Raw genomic sequence first — 14,242 nt, 5'->3', positions numbered from 1 at the left:
TATTTTCTATAGAAGATTGACTTGGTTTGAGGGTAATATAAAGTAGAGATGCCTAAATGAGATAAATTTCCACTTTGTTGAGATTATTAATAGAAGGAATTGACAACTGAAGTGAATTTCTTTTTGTATCTTGCATTAACATATTCAATCAGCTGTTGAGTGATTCGTGCCTGTAAATTGTTCTGTATAAAGATGACAATAGTTTAAAATTTTGGATTCTTTTTAGTCATAAATTATTTGTCCTGAATACAAGATGTTTTATGTTAGCTAGGCAGAAACACTTTATTGGATATTGGCAGGTGGGATTATTTTATTTTTTTCACAGATTAAGTGAGCAGTAATGTGGTCATAATAAAATTAATCTTTTCTAATGTCCAGATCCAGGCCTTAGACTTTGCAAAGGTTCTGGAAAGGTGAGCATAGCACACTGGGGGTTTATCTTGGTACTAACGAGCTATATCAATTTTTCAAATAATGTGCATAGTGCAAGGTTGTTTAATCACTCTGATTCCAACATAGTCTTTCTCTTTAGTAGAAGCAGATATCTGGTATCTTAATAGTGCTCTTTCTTATTCTAAAAATTGTAAAAGTCTTCAACAGTCCATATGACCTTTTTGTTTTCCACCCAAGGAGAAGTGTAATTTGCAACTGGTGCTTTCATTACTGTTTCATTTCTTTTTAGAGGCATCATGTGTTAATTAGAAGTTGGTTTGTAAAATAAGTCAGAGAAGCGCTCTTCTTTCATTCTCGAGGCATTTGATTTTCATGTAGAAGGGCAAAAATATTTTTTAGTTTATAAACATTTTTCCATATATGTTGACACTGTTGAAAGATGTTAATCTTTCTTTCAAAATAAAGACCAATATGCAGGAGTCATTCTCATGTCTTAAGGAGACTGATCTCATCAATAAGATATGTTGATCCTTAGTCAGGACTGGGCACCCCTGTTTCAATTATATGTCTCAAATGAAATTGATTTCTATATGCAGATCTATTGAAGGAAAATAAATTATACTTGACTTTCTCCCCAGTTCTTGATTTCCACATCTTTTTGATTTTTGGTTGTAACTAAAACTTAGTTAATTTATTATTTGTAGACATTCCACTGCTGTAGTAAAATTAAAGCTTTAATGTTGTATGTACTTCACTATGATACACACTTTGAGTACATTCTTATTTCCAGATCTCTTTCTAGTCACTGTTCTTTCCCTGCTGCTTCTTCTTAGTGAAGAATGATTCAAAAAGATTGTGAGATAGCTTTTCTTGTTACATTTTTAGTCTTTCTGCTTTGGTGAAAATAGGAGGTACGTAGCAATAAACATGAGCCTGCAAAGTTAAAGAACTTTTTTTCAGTTTAGCATCGCATAGTGTTGTAGTATGTGGTAGTAAAAAATGCTATATTTGCAGTACGTGTGCATGAATTATTACAAGATGTTAGGGAGTTGCTAAATTTGGTAGCCTGATAGAGGCAAGGCTGTTGCAACTCCATGCCACAGAGCTCAACAGTAGCAAGGCTGAGCCTGTATTCCCAGTAAGGACATGCACAAACAGAACACATATACAAGTATACACATTTGAACAGAACACAGCAGTCAGTGTTCACACAAACAGAAGCACCACCAGTGGCCTCATAGTGTCCACCTCCCCCATGTGTTGCATATATACATTTTTACAGTGTGAAAACTGCCAGTAGCTGGATTTAGACTCAGGAGAGCTGGCCCCAGATCCTTACTGTCCCAGAAGGTGTTCCCTGGGTATGCAAACACTTGAGGCTGCAACCCCTCTCTAGCTGCTGGTACAGACCACTTTGCACAAACCAACATACACACACCCTGTGGGTCTATGATCCCTCTAGCATGATTCTTCCAGTAGCAGAGCTTATACACGCATTCCATCCAGTAGCTGGCCCTGCATCCTTTTCTTACTCCTGTACAGTAAAACACGCACACATGCACACACACACACACAGAGGTGTCTCAGTCAGACACTGGATCCTAAAGTCTTTTGGGCAATTGCCATGGAACCCATGTCCCTTCAGTAGCCAGCTTCTTCAGTTGTCTTACTTCCAGTTACACACACCTGTCCTGCCTTCTGATTGCTTCACCTTCCCCTGCAACTAGTCCAGCTTGATGTTTACTGGCAACCACCCACTGCTACATGCACCCACATGCACTCCAGCTGCTGGTACCACAGACCCTGACATACACTCAGAATAGAACACCTCTACACCAAAAAATGGGTAGAAATGGAATTTAAAAGAAGACATGACCAGAAGATGCTCAGATGGCACAGGGCTTGGACAGAGAAGTGAACTGAAAAACTCTGTCTACATGTTACTGGCCCCTTCTCTCCACTTATCCCTCTGTTTTCCTGTGCTTCTTTCTCTTCAAACCACTTCTGTCCCTACTTTTTTCACACCTTTTGTTCCTCACCTAAAAATCTCCTGTCTTCTTACAGTCCCAAGATGTTTGTTCCCTGTGTCCTGCAGTGTGTCCCACCTTCACAGGCAGTGATACCCTCCCCAGGCTGTAAGGTGCTCTCCAGCTGACCCACAGTGCTGGATGTCACTCTGAGCCCACAGGACTGAGGCTTCCCAGGGAGGGGATGGATTTGTGACAGGTGGGTTCTTCCATCTGCCCTTGTGCCTCTGTGCTCATATGTGTGCACGTGCACCTTTGATGGGCTGATGGCTCCTGTGATGAACCCAGGATGAGGCAGAAAAAGATTAATCCTGAAAAATAATTTGTCTGTGGAACAGACATGCTAGAGCATGTACAATGTATTAAAGGCCAGTAAAATATCTGTTTAGTGGCCCTGTGCATATTAGAGAATCTGATGTCCAGGAGATAATTTATACACAAATCTAGCTATGATGGTCACTGACCGTTAACTTCATTAAGTATTGTTGAGATAATAACCAGCATATTTTCCGTATCTCTGCTGCCAAATAGTTTAGTTTTAGATGTGGAAGTTATAGGTTTCATTATGTCAGGAAACCTATGGAGAACATAGTAAAAGTACTTCATATAACTGGTAATATATACTCTACTTCTGGAGAGAGATGATGCGATACTTGACACTTTAAAGTAGCATTGCATGACATTAAACATTTTCAAAGTACTTCTGGGTTGCAGTTGTGCATTTTAATGTCGTAAAAATATTCTTAGAATGTTTCTTCTACCATAGGTTTTTCCAACACTGCTTTCTTAAAGTGAAGGAGCTTGTTGTGCACTGCAACTTTTTGTGCTTGTTTCAAAGAGCATTATGTGTCAGCATTTTTCTCAAGCTTTCTTTGGCTTTTTCCTCAGTGCTTCAGTAAAGCATCTCTCATCTCTTCTGTTGTATGCAGTAGTTAATACGTAATATTAAAAGGGTTCAGTTTTTCTTAGAATATTGAGGCAATGCATAGAAATTATTTGCAAAGTAATTGTCAGGTTCAACTTTCAATATTTCATTATTATGTTGGAAATTAGACTGAAGGTGGATGAAGTGGTATATCCCTCTCTCCTTAGATTTAAGTTGAAGAAATTTTTATGAAAAACTGAAATTCTCTCAAACTGATGCGAACCAGTTTTTTCCTACCAAGAAATCTTGAGAAGCATTTGGAACAGTTTTCTGAATGTTGGCTAGGTTTAGATTGTGACTGGTGATGGTCAGTCAGGCTGTATTAGCTTCTTCTTAGGGTTAATCCCTGTGAACAACAGTTACATCAATTTTCTTTCTCGGAGCTTAGGATGAAGAGTAGAAAACCAGCAGCAGAATTAATTGGGCATGAGGGAGCTGTTCTGCTCTGGTTTTAATTGCAGAGTGCAAAGGACTGTGGCTCCCTTCCTGTACATACACTAAAGAGTCTTCCAAGATTTTAAGAGAAATAGTGAACCTTTCTGCTACTATAAAAAATAAAGTGAGTCAGGCATAAAAAGATTGTCCTGTGGAATACATAAACATTTATTTTTAAATGCACATGTACTTTATGTACATGAATAATCTTTATTATGCTTTCTTTTTTAATTCGTGCAAGTAGTTTGTTTAGTTTTTCAGGGCTACTCCCTCCTGCTGGTGTAAGTACATCCACAGATGAACAAATGTTACATCAGTTAAACTAGTACAAGCCCAGTGACACCAATGGGGTTGCACCAGTGCTACTGACAGTATAGTTTAGCCTTCAGTACTCTGTCAGAGTTAACATATGAGAACAAAAAAAAACTAAGAGAATTCTTTGATTATGTTTGAGTTTTTTTCATGGAGTGAGAGAGCAGTGAAAGGAGTATTAACTCTCAAAGCTAAACAAGTGTTCTGGGAGACAATTTTAGTCACAGAAACATGAGTCAGAGTATGTTCCCTTTTAGCAAATTGCAAGAGATTAGATTATGTTGGTTGCATATTTATTTGTTGAGGAAATGGGGCATACCTATTAGATCTATTATATATTATTTTCATAATATCATTGCCACATAAGCATGTCATGGATATGAAAGAATGAAGTCAATTAGTGCTATTCTTTCTTTGCCTAGAATTTTGCCAATTAGTATGCTAGTGATTTCTCCCTAAAGCTGAGACACAATTTTATCTTAAGTGTTTAAATGAATCAAACTTAACCCACAGTTTAATTTAATAATTTTTGCCTTTTCAACCCTCTAACTACAGTTACTAACTTTTAAAATTAAGTCGTGCAAATTTTAGCATTAAAATTATTAAATAACCTTATAAGTCCCGAGTTACAAGTACTTTATAATCTTTGTTAATGGAATAAGGTCAATCAAGTAACAGCAATTTTGCATTTTTATGTATCTTGTGCATAGAGTGATAGATTACACAGGAAAATAATTTCTGGAAATGTATGAACTGTTCAAATTTTTCATAGGTTTGATGGATATTCTTCTAAAACTGAAATAGAGGAGAGACAGAAGAACCTAACAAACATTTATGATAACTCATATGTTACCATGTCAGCAATGGCAGAAGCACATTAGAAAATGAAAGGCTAAGTGACTGTGAACTTCTGAAGCTGTATAGTAAATGACCTGAATTGTACCAGAAAGAATGTGATTTTGTGGAAAGAGATTACTGGATCCAGTCTTCTGCTCTGATGCATGTTCTAAATTTAAGATAAAAAAATATAAGGAATTTTCATAGAATTGTAGAACTGCTTGGGTTGGAAGGGACCTTAAGGATTGTCTAGTTCCAAATCCCCTGCCAAAATTTTAAGAAACAATTTTTTAGGATGCAAACCTGGAAGTCTAAAGTGTCTCCATGTAGTCAGTGGGCAGACACAGGTTCTTCAAATGACAATTCCATCCTCTCTCCAGTTCCTGTAAAAAAAAAAAAGCCTAGATGACTGCTTGACTTAGATATCTACTTGTTAGACAGTTAATATAATATGATGACATATGAATTTCTCTTAGCATAAGAGAGAAGGTTGTAAGTACCAAAGCTGAACTGTGCATTCTTCTCTTTTGTTAGTACTAATTTTATACAAGTTGGAAGTGCTAGCCTAAATGGAATTTAACATGGATGTAATTTCATTTCCATTTACTGTGAACCCTGTTTGAAATCATGATCTCTGCTTTGATCTGCTCCATGTGCTATGCTTATAAAACTGGGAGTTTTGTGTTGGGTCTGCGTTAGCTGTATCAAGTGCTTACACTTACAACAATATGGGCACTTTTCTTCTGTGGAGTGTATGGCCAACATCAGAATGTGGACGAAACAAAAAGATGAAGGAAAAAGTGATGGCTCACATCATAAATAACAGTATGTTATTACAAAACATGTGAGCCTCATAAAATAACAAGAATACCTAGGAGGAGGGTATCAAGATGTTTGTTTTTCATACTGTTGAAGGTGTCAGTTCAATGGTGACAAAACTGCTGGAAAAAAAAATCTAAATTTTTGCTGAATAGTGAAAAGGACTGTGGAGAGTGAGAGAAACAAGTAGGAGAAACAAGTAGAGAATCCCTTATTTTGACAAGATTTTGAAACTGTAGTTAAGCAGGTGAAACATTGGTGAAAAGAATCAAGGAACATGGAGTGTATGGGTGACTTAATAGGAGTCATGGGAGAAGATTGTGTTTAAAGTTTAGTTGGAAAACATGAGAAGGCAGAAAACTGGTCATGAATAATGCTTTGGTTGAAAGGGGATTAGATAAAGTACGTTTAAATTAGTACATGTGTGTGTCCATCTGTGTATGAGAGAAAAACAGAACAAATTTGGGAGGTAATAAGAAGGAAGAAACAAGTAAAAAAACTGAAAGGAATTAAAATCAGAGAAAGCAGTGGAGGCTGAGTTGGAGACATGAGAAGTGATTAGAGCTGGGGGATGGTAATTCACAATAGATACAGGAAACATGATTGTTCTGAACAAGATTTGAGGAATGAGGTAGACTAAGATAAAATTATAGATTTGGGAATCAATCAGAGAAGACTGATAATGGCTACTTTCCAAATGACCTTTTTTATTAAGGGGACGAAAACAAGAAAACCAAGAAAACCCAGGGTAACAGGGAGGGAGGTAGAAAGAGGAAACGATGAGTATGGTACACGAACAATGAAGAAGAGGCTAAAAATTAAGTCCTGGAGGATGTAGGAGACATTTAAGAAGAAAAACATGAGTAAATAAAGCACCCTTTGAGCAGAGCACAAGTTGATCATGACTGCACTACAGATTTTTGCAGGTGTTGACCAGAAAGCTGGATTTGGCCTCTTGGAGCTCTGCTTCTTGTGTGTTGAGGTCAATATCTTCCCTAAAGGGTGTACAGGGATGGGTGGTTGAGTGCTCTGTAGGCATCTGTGGAAGGATCCACAAAGACCTATTCCTGATAAAGTATAATTTTCTTTCAAAATCATATGGTCTTTTCACTCTTCATACCAGAACAGTTACATTATGACAAGAAAGTTTTAGGTTATGGTAAATTTTGATTCAAGGAACTTAACATATTGTCCTTGTTGCCTAAAGGAAATATGGATAAAAAGAAGGAAATGGGTTTAGTTATGCACTGTAATTAAAAATAGATGTGGGATATCTTACATAAAAAGTCCATAAAATGTACTCGCTCAGATGAAGAACAGTAGCATGAAAAACTTTCTGGTAGCCTTTTTAGGACAGCTTGAAAACACAAAATCATCACATTTAAAGTCAGAGAAATCAGGAGAGTGTTTTCTATATGTTTATATACAGTAAGAAAAGAAACTTCTAATGCTTTTGGAAAGTAATATCAAAAGAACATCAGCAGCTTTCCTTTGACAATTAATGAAGAAATAACACAAATCTAGAGATGCAAAAAGTCTAAATAAGGATCACTGTTTGGTCTTGCTGACAAAACAGAAGTTGTGAAGGGCTATTTAAATCTTATACTTGTTAAATTACCCAAATGGCCTTGATGTTTCTGAAATGTAAAATAACATGGTCTAGTGAAAGGTGACCCTGCCCCTGTCAGGGAGGTTGGAACTAAATGATCTTTAAGGTCCCTTCCAACCCAAACCATTCTATGATTTCTGATTCTAGGACCATCTCTAAATATACAGCAAATTGGAAATTTTTAAAAGACAAATATATCCTGGCATTACTTTCCCAACAAGAGATTGGCAATCTTGTATTCTGCTGGGGTTTGGGTGATTAGACAACTGGTAAAACCATAAAGCCAAAGGAATAAAATTTGCATGTTGAAGGGTAGTTATCTTCCTATGTATATAATAATAGAAGTAAAAGCAGTCTTCTTTCCTGAAGATGGCTGAAAAACAATATTCAATTAAATATGATTAAAATGAGTTTTGCTTGTAATAAAAGTCTACAGATGTTATTTTCAATCTCTTCTTGAAAATAAGGCTAAGCATAACAAAGAGCTCTAACGACAATTTTTATTAGAAAGGAAAGGGGCAGTGGTTTTGAAATATTGCAGTTGTATAAATTGTACATGTTTTGATGGTGTTGCCACTATCATAATACACTGCTTATCATTAAAATTCATATGATGAAATCTATGTCTTATTGAGTGGGTGGATGCAGTTGAAGATGGGTAGAAGCATGGCAAAAAAGAATTATGCAATGCTTTACTTTTTGAGTGTAAACAGGTCCATCAAATCAAATAATTGTAAAAGTCAAAAAAAATATCAAATTATTATTATGTGGAAAAAATATTATTATGTGGAAAAAAATCTTAAAAAGTCTCCATAAAATGTCACAGTATGTGGCAGAAAATGAAAAAGCCAACAGAATGTTTTTCTCAAGTATTTTAGGAATGTAGCATCTGTAGAACTGATTTTCATTAAGGGACTACTTCAGATGCTTATGTCACCCTTAAACTACTGTAAAGGAGAGACTTCCTGGAAAGTCAGAGTACAAGTCTTCCCATAAAGGAACAAACAAATCTCAGTTTGTCAGGTCTTTACTTAGGTGTTCTGTGTGCTAGGCTTTATTTCAGATTTTTTACAAAATAGTATATAAAAAAACTCTCTTTACCTGTTCCTTATTTTTCATTCTTCTAAAAGTTAAGTGTCATTTGAAGATGACTAGAGCTTTCGTCTTAGAAAGAGAAGAGAACACTAACAGTGAAGAGAGCTCCACTAGGAAATCTCTCTTGAATAATGAAGTCTAGATAGTTACCATACATTACATCTCTTTCTTAAAGACATTTTCTTGTAAAAGTTAGGTAGAGTCCTCCAGAATAACAGGTGCAGCTGTAAATGAAAGGCAACTGTTACCTTGTTTTAAACATCGGCGCTTAATTAAATTACGGTAACTTATTCTACAAGGGCTGGATATTCATCACTCTCTGAATCATGAACATATGTAAGGTCAGGAGACTGAGAAACTTCTTGCATTAGACCTGGATGTTGGCAATGTAACAGAGGCCCTCAAAATTACCTCAAGATTTCATGCAGACCTGCTTCCATGTAGCACTTCTATGTTTTGTCCTGGTCAATAGTATCTTTTTTTTCTTCTGCTGAAAATAAAAGATGTTCCTGGATGAGACACATTTTTATTCTGGACTCTGTGCCTTGAAGAAGGGGTGCAGTTGATGGTGTCCTTCCACGGACCTCATCTAGTGCACCTCTTACCCACTCTTGCTGGAGTCCTGTGGGCCCATTACTGTCACAGGTGGTGTTGAGCACTCTTTCTCAGAAGAGTGGACATCAGTGTCCCAAATCAGAGAGGGAAGCCACAAGCAATGTATCTTGACTTTGAGCTTTTGGAAAAGGGGAAAGACTGAATTGTTCCTGGTGGATATCCTAACTGTTGGGCATGTGGGAGCAGGTGCTGAATATCATGTCATGCATGAGCTGGCAGTTACGGGTCCAGACAAGCCCAAAAAAGCAGTCAGGAAAGCTGCTTAACTTGAGATCTGGTCTTTCACTGGTGTATAATTATAAAGGACATACGGCATCCCTTAAGCAGAAATTTGTTACAGTCTATAGCCAGGAGAAATGCAGAGAAAACAGATTTAAGGCAAGTGCTCACCAAACTTTACATGCCATTTTTAGACTCTGTTTGTACATAGTGAAAGGAGACCTCAGGGCACAATTCATCTCACCTACCTGAGATTTCTAGTGTAGGATGAAATGAATTAATACCTCCATGTGCCTGTTTTTTTCTCACCTGAGTATAGTGTTAGATGACTGCCTCACATTTCAGAATTATAAATACAAAAAGTTACTTGAGATTAAAGATATCTGTCATGTTGAACTTGCACTCCTGAAAGATGAGAAAGAATTTTCCCAAACATCTCGAAATGCTGATGATTTCTTTGACTGTGTAGAAGAGAAAACTATATGAAAATGTTTGGAATTTTTCATAGGTATCTAAAATCATGCAAGCTATAGTAAATTTTGCTGTGTGTTCTTACTGTAATCTGATATAAAAGCAGGATTTAGAAAACTCATATAAGAGAGACAGAAGAACAGGTTCCCACTACTTGCAAGAAATGTAAGTTGCCGATTCAGAGAGCTTGTTTAGTTGCATTGACAGGCCAGAGACTGTCAAATTAAAATGTACAAAAACAGAGGGTATGTCCATATGCTGCTAAATGAGAGGACAGTCAAGCAAGTTCCAGGGCTGGAGCCATGATTCTCTTCCTGCTTGACTGTTGGCTCACTTCTTGGCTATTTGCTTCCAGCAGGCTCCAGACAGAAACAGCCTTAAGCACTGAGAATTGGCTGAAAACTGACTATAATTTAGCAGTGTAGGTGCAGCCAGAGAGTCTGAATATGAAACAAAATGGTGCTAGCAATGAATGGTACTATATACAGCATTGTTCCACCTGCTTCAGGTAGGTGCAATATTTTATTAGATCCTTTACAAAATAATTGGTCTGCTGAACAACCAGCAGGGCAAACAGGGCCGTGAACTGTGTATGCAGACATATATGTTTAAACAAAAGGAGCTGGATCAAGATCAGATTTTTAATTCATATCACCCTTGATGCTGTGGAACCTGATAATGGAACTCTGCTGTGATTAATCACGATTTGAATTGAAGGCATTTTCAGAATTGCAAATATGGAGGATAATAGAAACCCCTCAGATGATCCTAAGCAATATATCGTTTGTGTGTAAATACAAATTGAGTATTCAGCTTGTGTTTTGTCCTTTCATCTTTATACAGAGGTTGCTCGCTTCTCATATCCCTCTTTTTCCCATTTTGCTGCACTAACGAGTTTTTAATGCAAAGGAAAAGCGATTATAAGCAGTGAAGCAAAGACAGCTTTATAGAGCAAGACTGAGGAATTGAAGACATAGATCAGAGCTATCCACCAACTAAGATGAAAGAGAAGTTTATGAAAACAGAGACATATAGATGGCTTTGATTTCATTATCATTAGACAAGAAAGGATGAAAAATGAAATATCTATAAAGCTGTTCGTTCATACCTAGTCAGTTGCCTATAATAATAAAAGACTCAGTGCAGAAAGCAATAAAGTGATAACATAGAACAGGAAAACATCCTGTAGTAAATTTTTTTCATCTCTGGTTTTAATGTAGTGTGATGTGATCACCAGATCATAATAAGTAAAAAATACAAATTTTATGCACATATTAAATACTTTATTCATTGATGCTATCTTTTCATTTCAATGTTAAGCATGGGTTGTTTGTTTGGACTTTTCTCTCTCTTTCCTTTTCAATACAGATTCTGGGGATTGGGTTTCTGTTACTGATTTCATGGTTTATAAGATCTTGAAATGCAGGCAAATTAAATAGTTGGTGGATTTTATAGAAAGCTTTTGTTTGGTAGATGCATGTACCTTGTTATAATATTAATAAGAGAAGTACCTAATTACATTTGAAAGGTGCTTGACTAGATAAAGAATGATTTATGTACAATGTTTTCTAATTACAGTTAGAAATCTAATATAGAAAATTAGCAGTTGGGAGTGGGGAGGCGTAATAAATGTTCTTGTTCTGAGAAATAACAAATCTATTCCTTGAAGATCATGTCAATCCTAATGCTTTGCTTCAGTTTAGATCTTGCAAAATATTTTTTTCATTAAGTAAAGCACTAAAGCAAAACTAGTTTCCAGGACATAGCCTATCATCACAAAAACTGAAGTGTCATGATTCATATTTTTTTTTTAGTTAATCAATACTTTTTGGCCAAGCCAAAAAAATGCTGACTGGTTGTAGCTAAGTGATGCTTTGAAATTCTTCTAAGATTTTAATGAGAGAAGTATTTTCATAGCTCTGCAGTTTACTTACAATATAGTCAGCCTTTGTGGCTTTCTCAGATGTGGTACTCTACCCATTTAAGAAACGACAAAAGTAAGGGATGTTAAGTGACATGCCTAGAGGAACAAAAAAAAATCCATATCAGACTGGAACAAGGTTTCAGAATACTGCTTAAATCAGTGTCATGTCTTCAGCTGATAGATTTCTTGTCCAGTGCAATCCATTTTGGTACTCTACATTTTGTAGCTTAATTTATTTTGACACTGAGACTCAGCATAAGAATTACATTAACATTCTATGCCTTTTTGCTATTTGGCTGTCTATTTCAAAGGTCCTCTGTCATGTTCTTGCCCTAGGTTAATATAATAAACAAGATCTATTTCAGTCTATGTATCAGTGAGTGATTTTTACATAAGTACTATGAGTTTCAGGTCTGTTTTTGTATTGCAGTGTAAATTGCAGCTCATAAGACAACACATGAATAATCTTTCTTCCATTTGTGAGAAAAATTTTTAGAAACAGGTCTTCCATTTTGACATGAAACTATTACCTTGGAACCTATTTAAATATTTGCACAAAGTCCACAAACACATTATGTCAAATATCAATCGCATTACATAAGGGACTTACATATTCATTACATTCTGAACTTTTACTGTTTTCAAGTTTATAGGCTTGATTACATGCCATCCAAGACAAAGGGAGCTAAGTAGTCTACAGTTTAGAAATCCTCACCTATATGTTGAAAAATATGCTTCAGGAAACTGATGATACTGGAAGAGCTGTACAGCATGCCTATGAAGTTACCTTCCATGTGCATTTAAGGAATTTTCTGATTTTATTTTGTTTAGGTCAATGGAACGGAAATTGAATATGAATTTGAAGAAATTACTTTGGAGAGGGTAAGTATAATATATGCTCTCTTACAGGAGAACACTGCAATAAAAATAATGCAATTATGAAATTGAATGTGATTAGGAATAAAATTTTTAATAAAGGTGGCCACTGTTTATTATAAACTATAAAAATGTGAGTGATATGACAGGATAAACCTTTCATGATATTAAGATCTTTGAGGTGTAGATACTTGCAGACAGTATTCAAGATACTTTTCTTCCTCATAACTCTGTCAGTGCTCAAGTAGGCATTTGATTATTCTGAAGAGCCTGCAGGACTTGGTAACTCCCTTTTTAGCTTGTCAACTGGAATTGTGGCATCTTTTCCCTTTAAAGATCTTAGTTTTCCTTGCATATGTGCATAATAGAGGACATGTAGTGTAATGCTATAAAACAAACATTTCAAAAGGGTTTTTAATGTTTAAGTGGCTACATAAAAGCTATAGACCATATCTATGTGTAAAGGATGTGTTTTCTGAAAGGCTGAATTACCTGAGCTATAATCAGGGCTTGCAGTGAAGGCTTTCTTTGTGGTGTGGTTTAAAAGTAGCACCAAAAAAGATATTTAAAATTTGTGCTGCATAATATCTTCCTGGATTTGGTGTTTTTTCCTTGTGTTTTGGTTACATAGCTGCTGTCTTTACACTGTGGACTTTGTTTGACACCAGATCAAGACCAAATGGGCTGTGTATGGGGTGAGAAAGAAAGTCTGAGCTTTGTTATGTGCCATAGTGCTTACAAAGATTTTTAATGGATGCAAGAAGGTCATCACTGAATTCCTTCAGTATTCTACCAGCATCCTGGTAATATGAAGTTTTTCCATCTTGAAGCACAGTTCAACTCCTTCTTACATAAAATGATTGAATGAAAGGCCAGATTTATCAAGATGTGACTGACACCATATGAACAAATGCCTGTAAGGTAGCAAATTACCATTAAATTAGATTCTTAAATTATATAATTCATTGCATTTCTTCTGCATGTTGTATTTTTAATTGTCCAGGATAATGAATTCCATAACCATTCAACTTAAAGGGATACAAGTTTATGTTCTCATTGATTTTGCTCTCTCGGGCAAATTATGAAAGAGCATTATATCTTTTTGTCATAGCCATCCTCATAACAGATAACATATAAGGTTATAGGCACTTTTTATCTACTGCCTCTCAACTTACTCGCGCATCACTAGTTATTCATTGGACTAGAGTTTCCAAAGGTCACTGAACAGAACACATGCCTCCTGGGTGATATTTTGAAACCACTTTATTTTTAACAGATGTGTAAGTTATCGGTGTACATATTGCAGAATGAATGTGATTTACATCTCCTGTACCTGTCAGATGCAGATAATTAGTTGTTCATAATGCAACATGATATCAGTTAAAGACTGAACAAGGATAGCAAAAAGAGATACAGATCTTAATGGAGAATAATTCAGTTGTTTTCTGGATGCTGCTGGATCTGTGGCTTCTGATTATTACTGCTCGAAATGTTCTGTCACATGTATTAGTGTTTTGTCTCAAAGGCAGAATACTGTGTCTGCTGGTTTTTGTGTGAGATATAAAACACAAGTGATTGCCTTTAAATAGCTGTCATTTATGTCAGACTAAAAGCGTTTTCAGAAAAAAAGACATTTTAGATGTTGATTACCCATTTTCTTCCACAAAACTGCTTTTAGAAATTAG

At 36.0% G+C, this 14,242-nt stretch overlaps 1 protein-coding gene across 23 annotated transcripts in view; it reads left to right on the top strand.

Annotated features, from left to right (window-relative positions):
• DLG2 (discs large MAGUK scaffold protein 2) overlaps window positions 1-14,242 on the top strand; it is an 847,901-nt gene that overhangs the window by 456,765 nt on the left and 376,894 nt on the right. For all 23 annotated transcript variants that reach the window (XM_032678105.1, XM_032678098.1, XM_032678102.1 and 20 more), the window contains one exon: window positions 12,513-12,563. In XM_032678105.1, the coding sequence (XP_032533996.1) occupies window positions 12,513-12,563 (51 nt within the window). The remainder of the gene's footprint in view (window positions 1-12,512; window positions 12,564-14,242) is intronic.

This window comes from Chiroxiphia lanceolata, chromosome 2 (assembly GCF_009829145.1).
Source record: "Chiroxiphia lanceolata isolate bChiLan1 chromosome 2, bChiLan1.pri, whole genome shotgun sequence".
NCBI classification, from domain to species: domain Eukaryota; kingdom Metazoa; phylum Chordata; class Aves; order Passeriformes; family Pipridae; genus Chiroxiphia; species Chiroxiphia lanceolata.
This window is presented reverse-complemented; position numbering and strand designations above follow the sequence as displayed.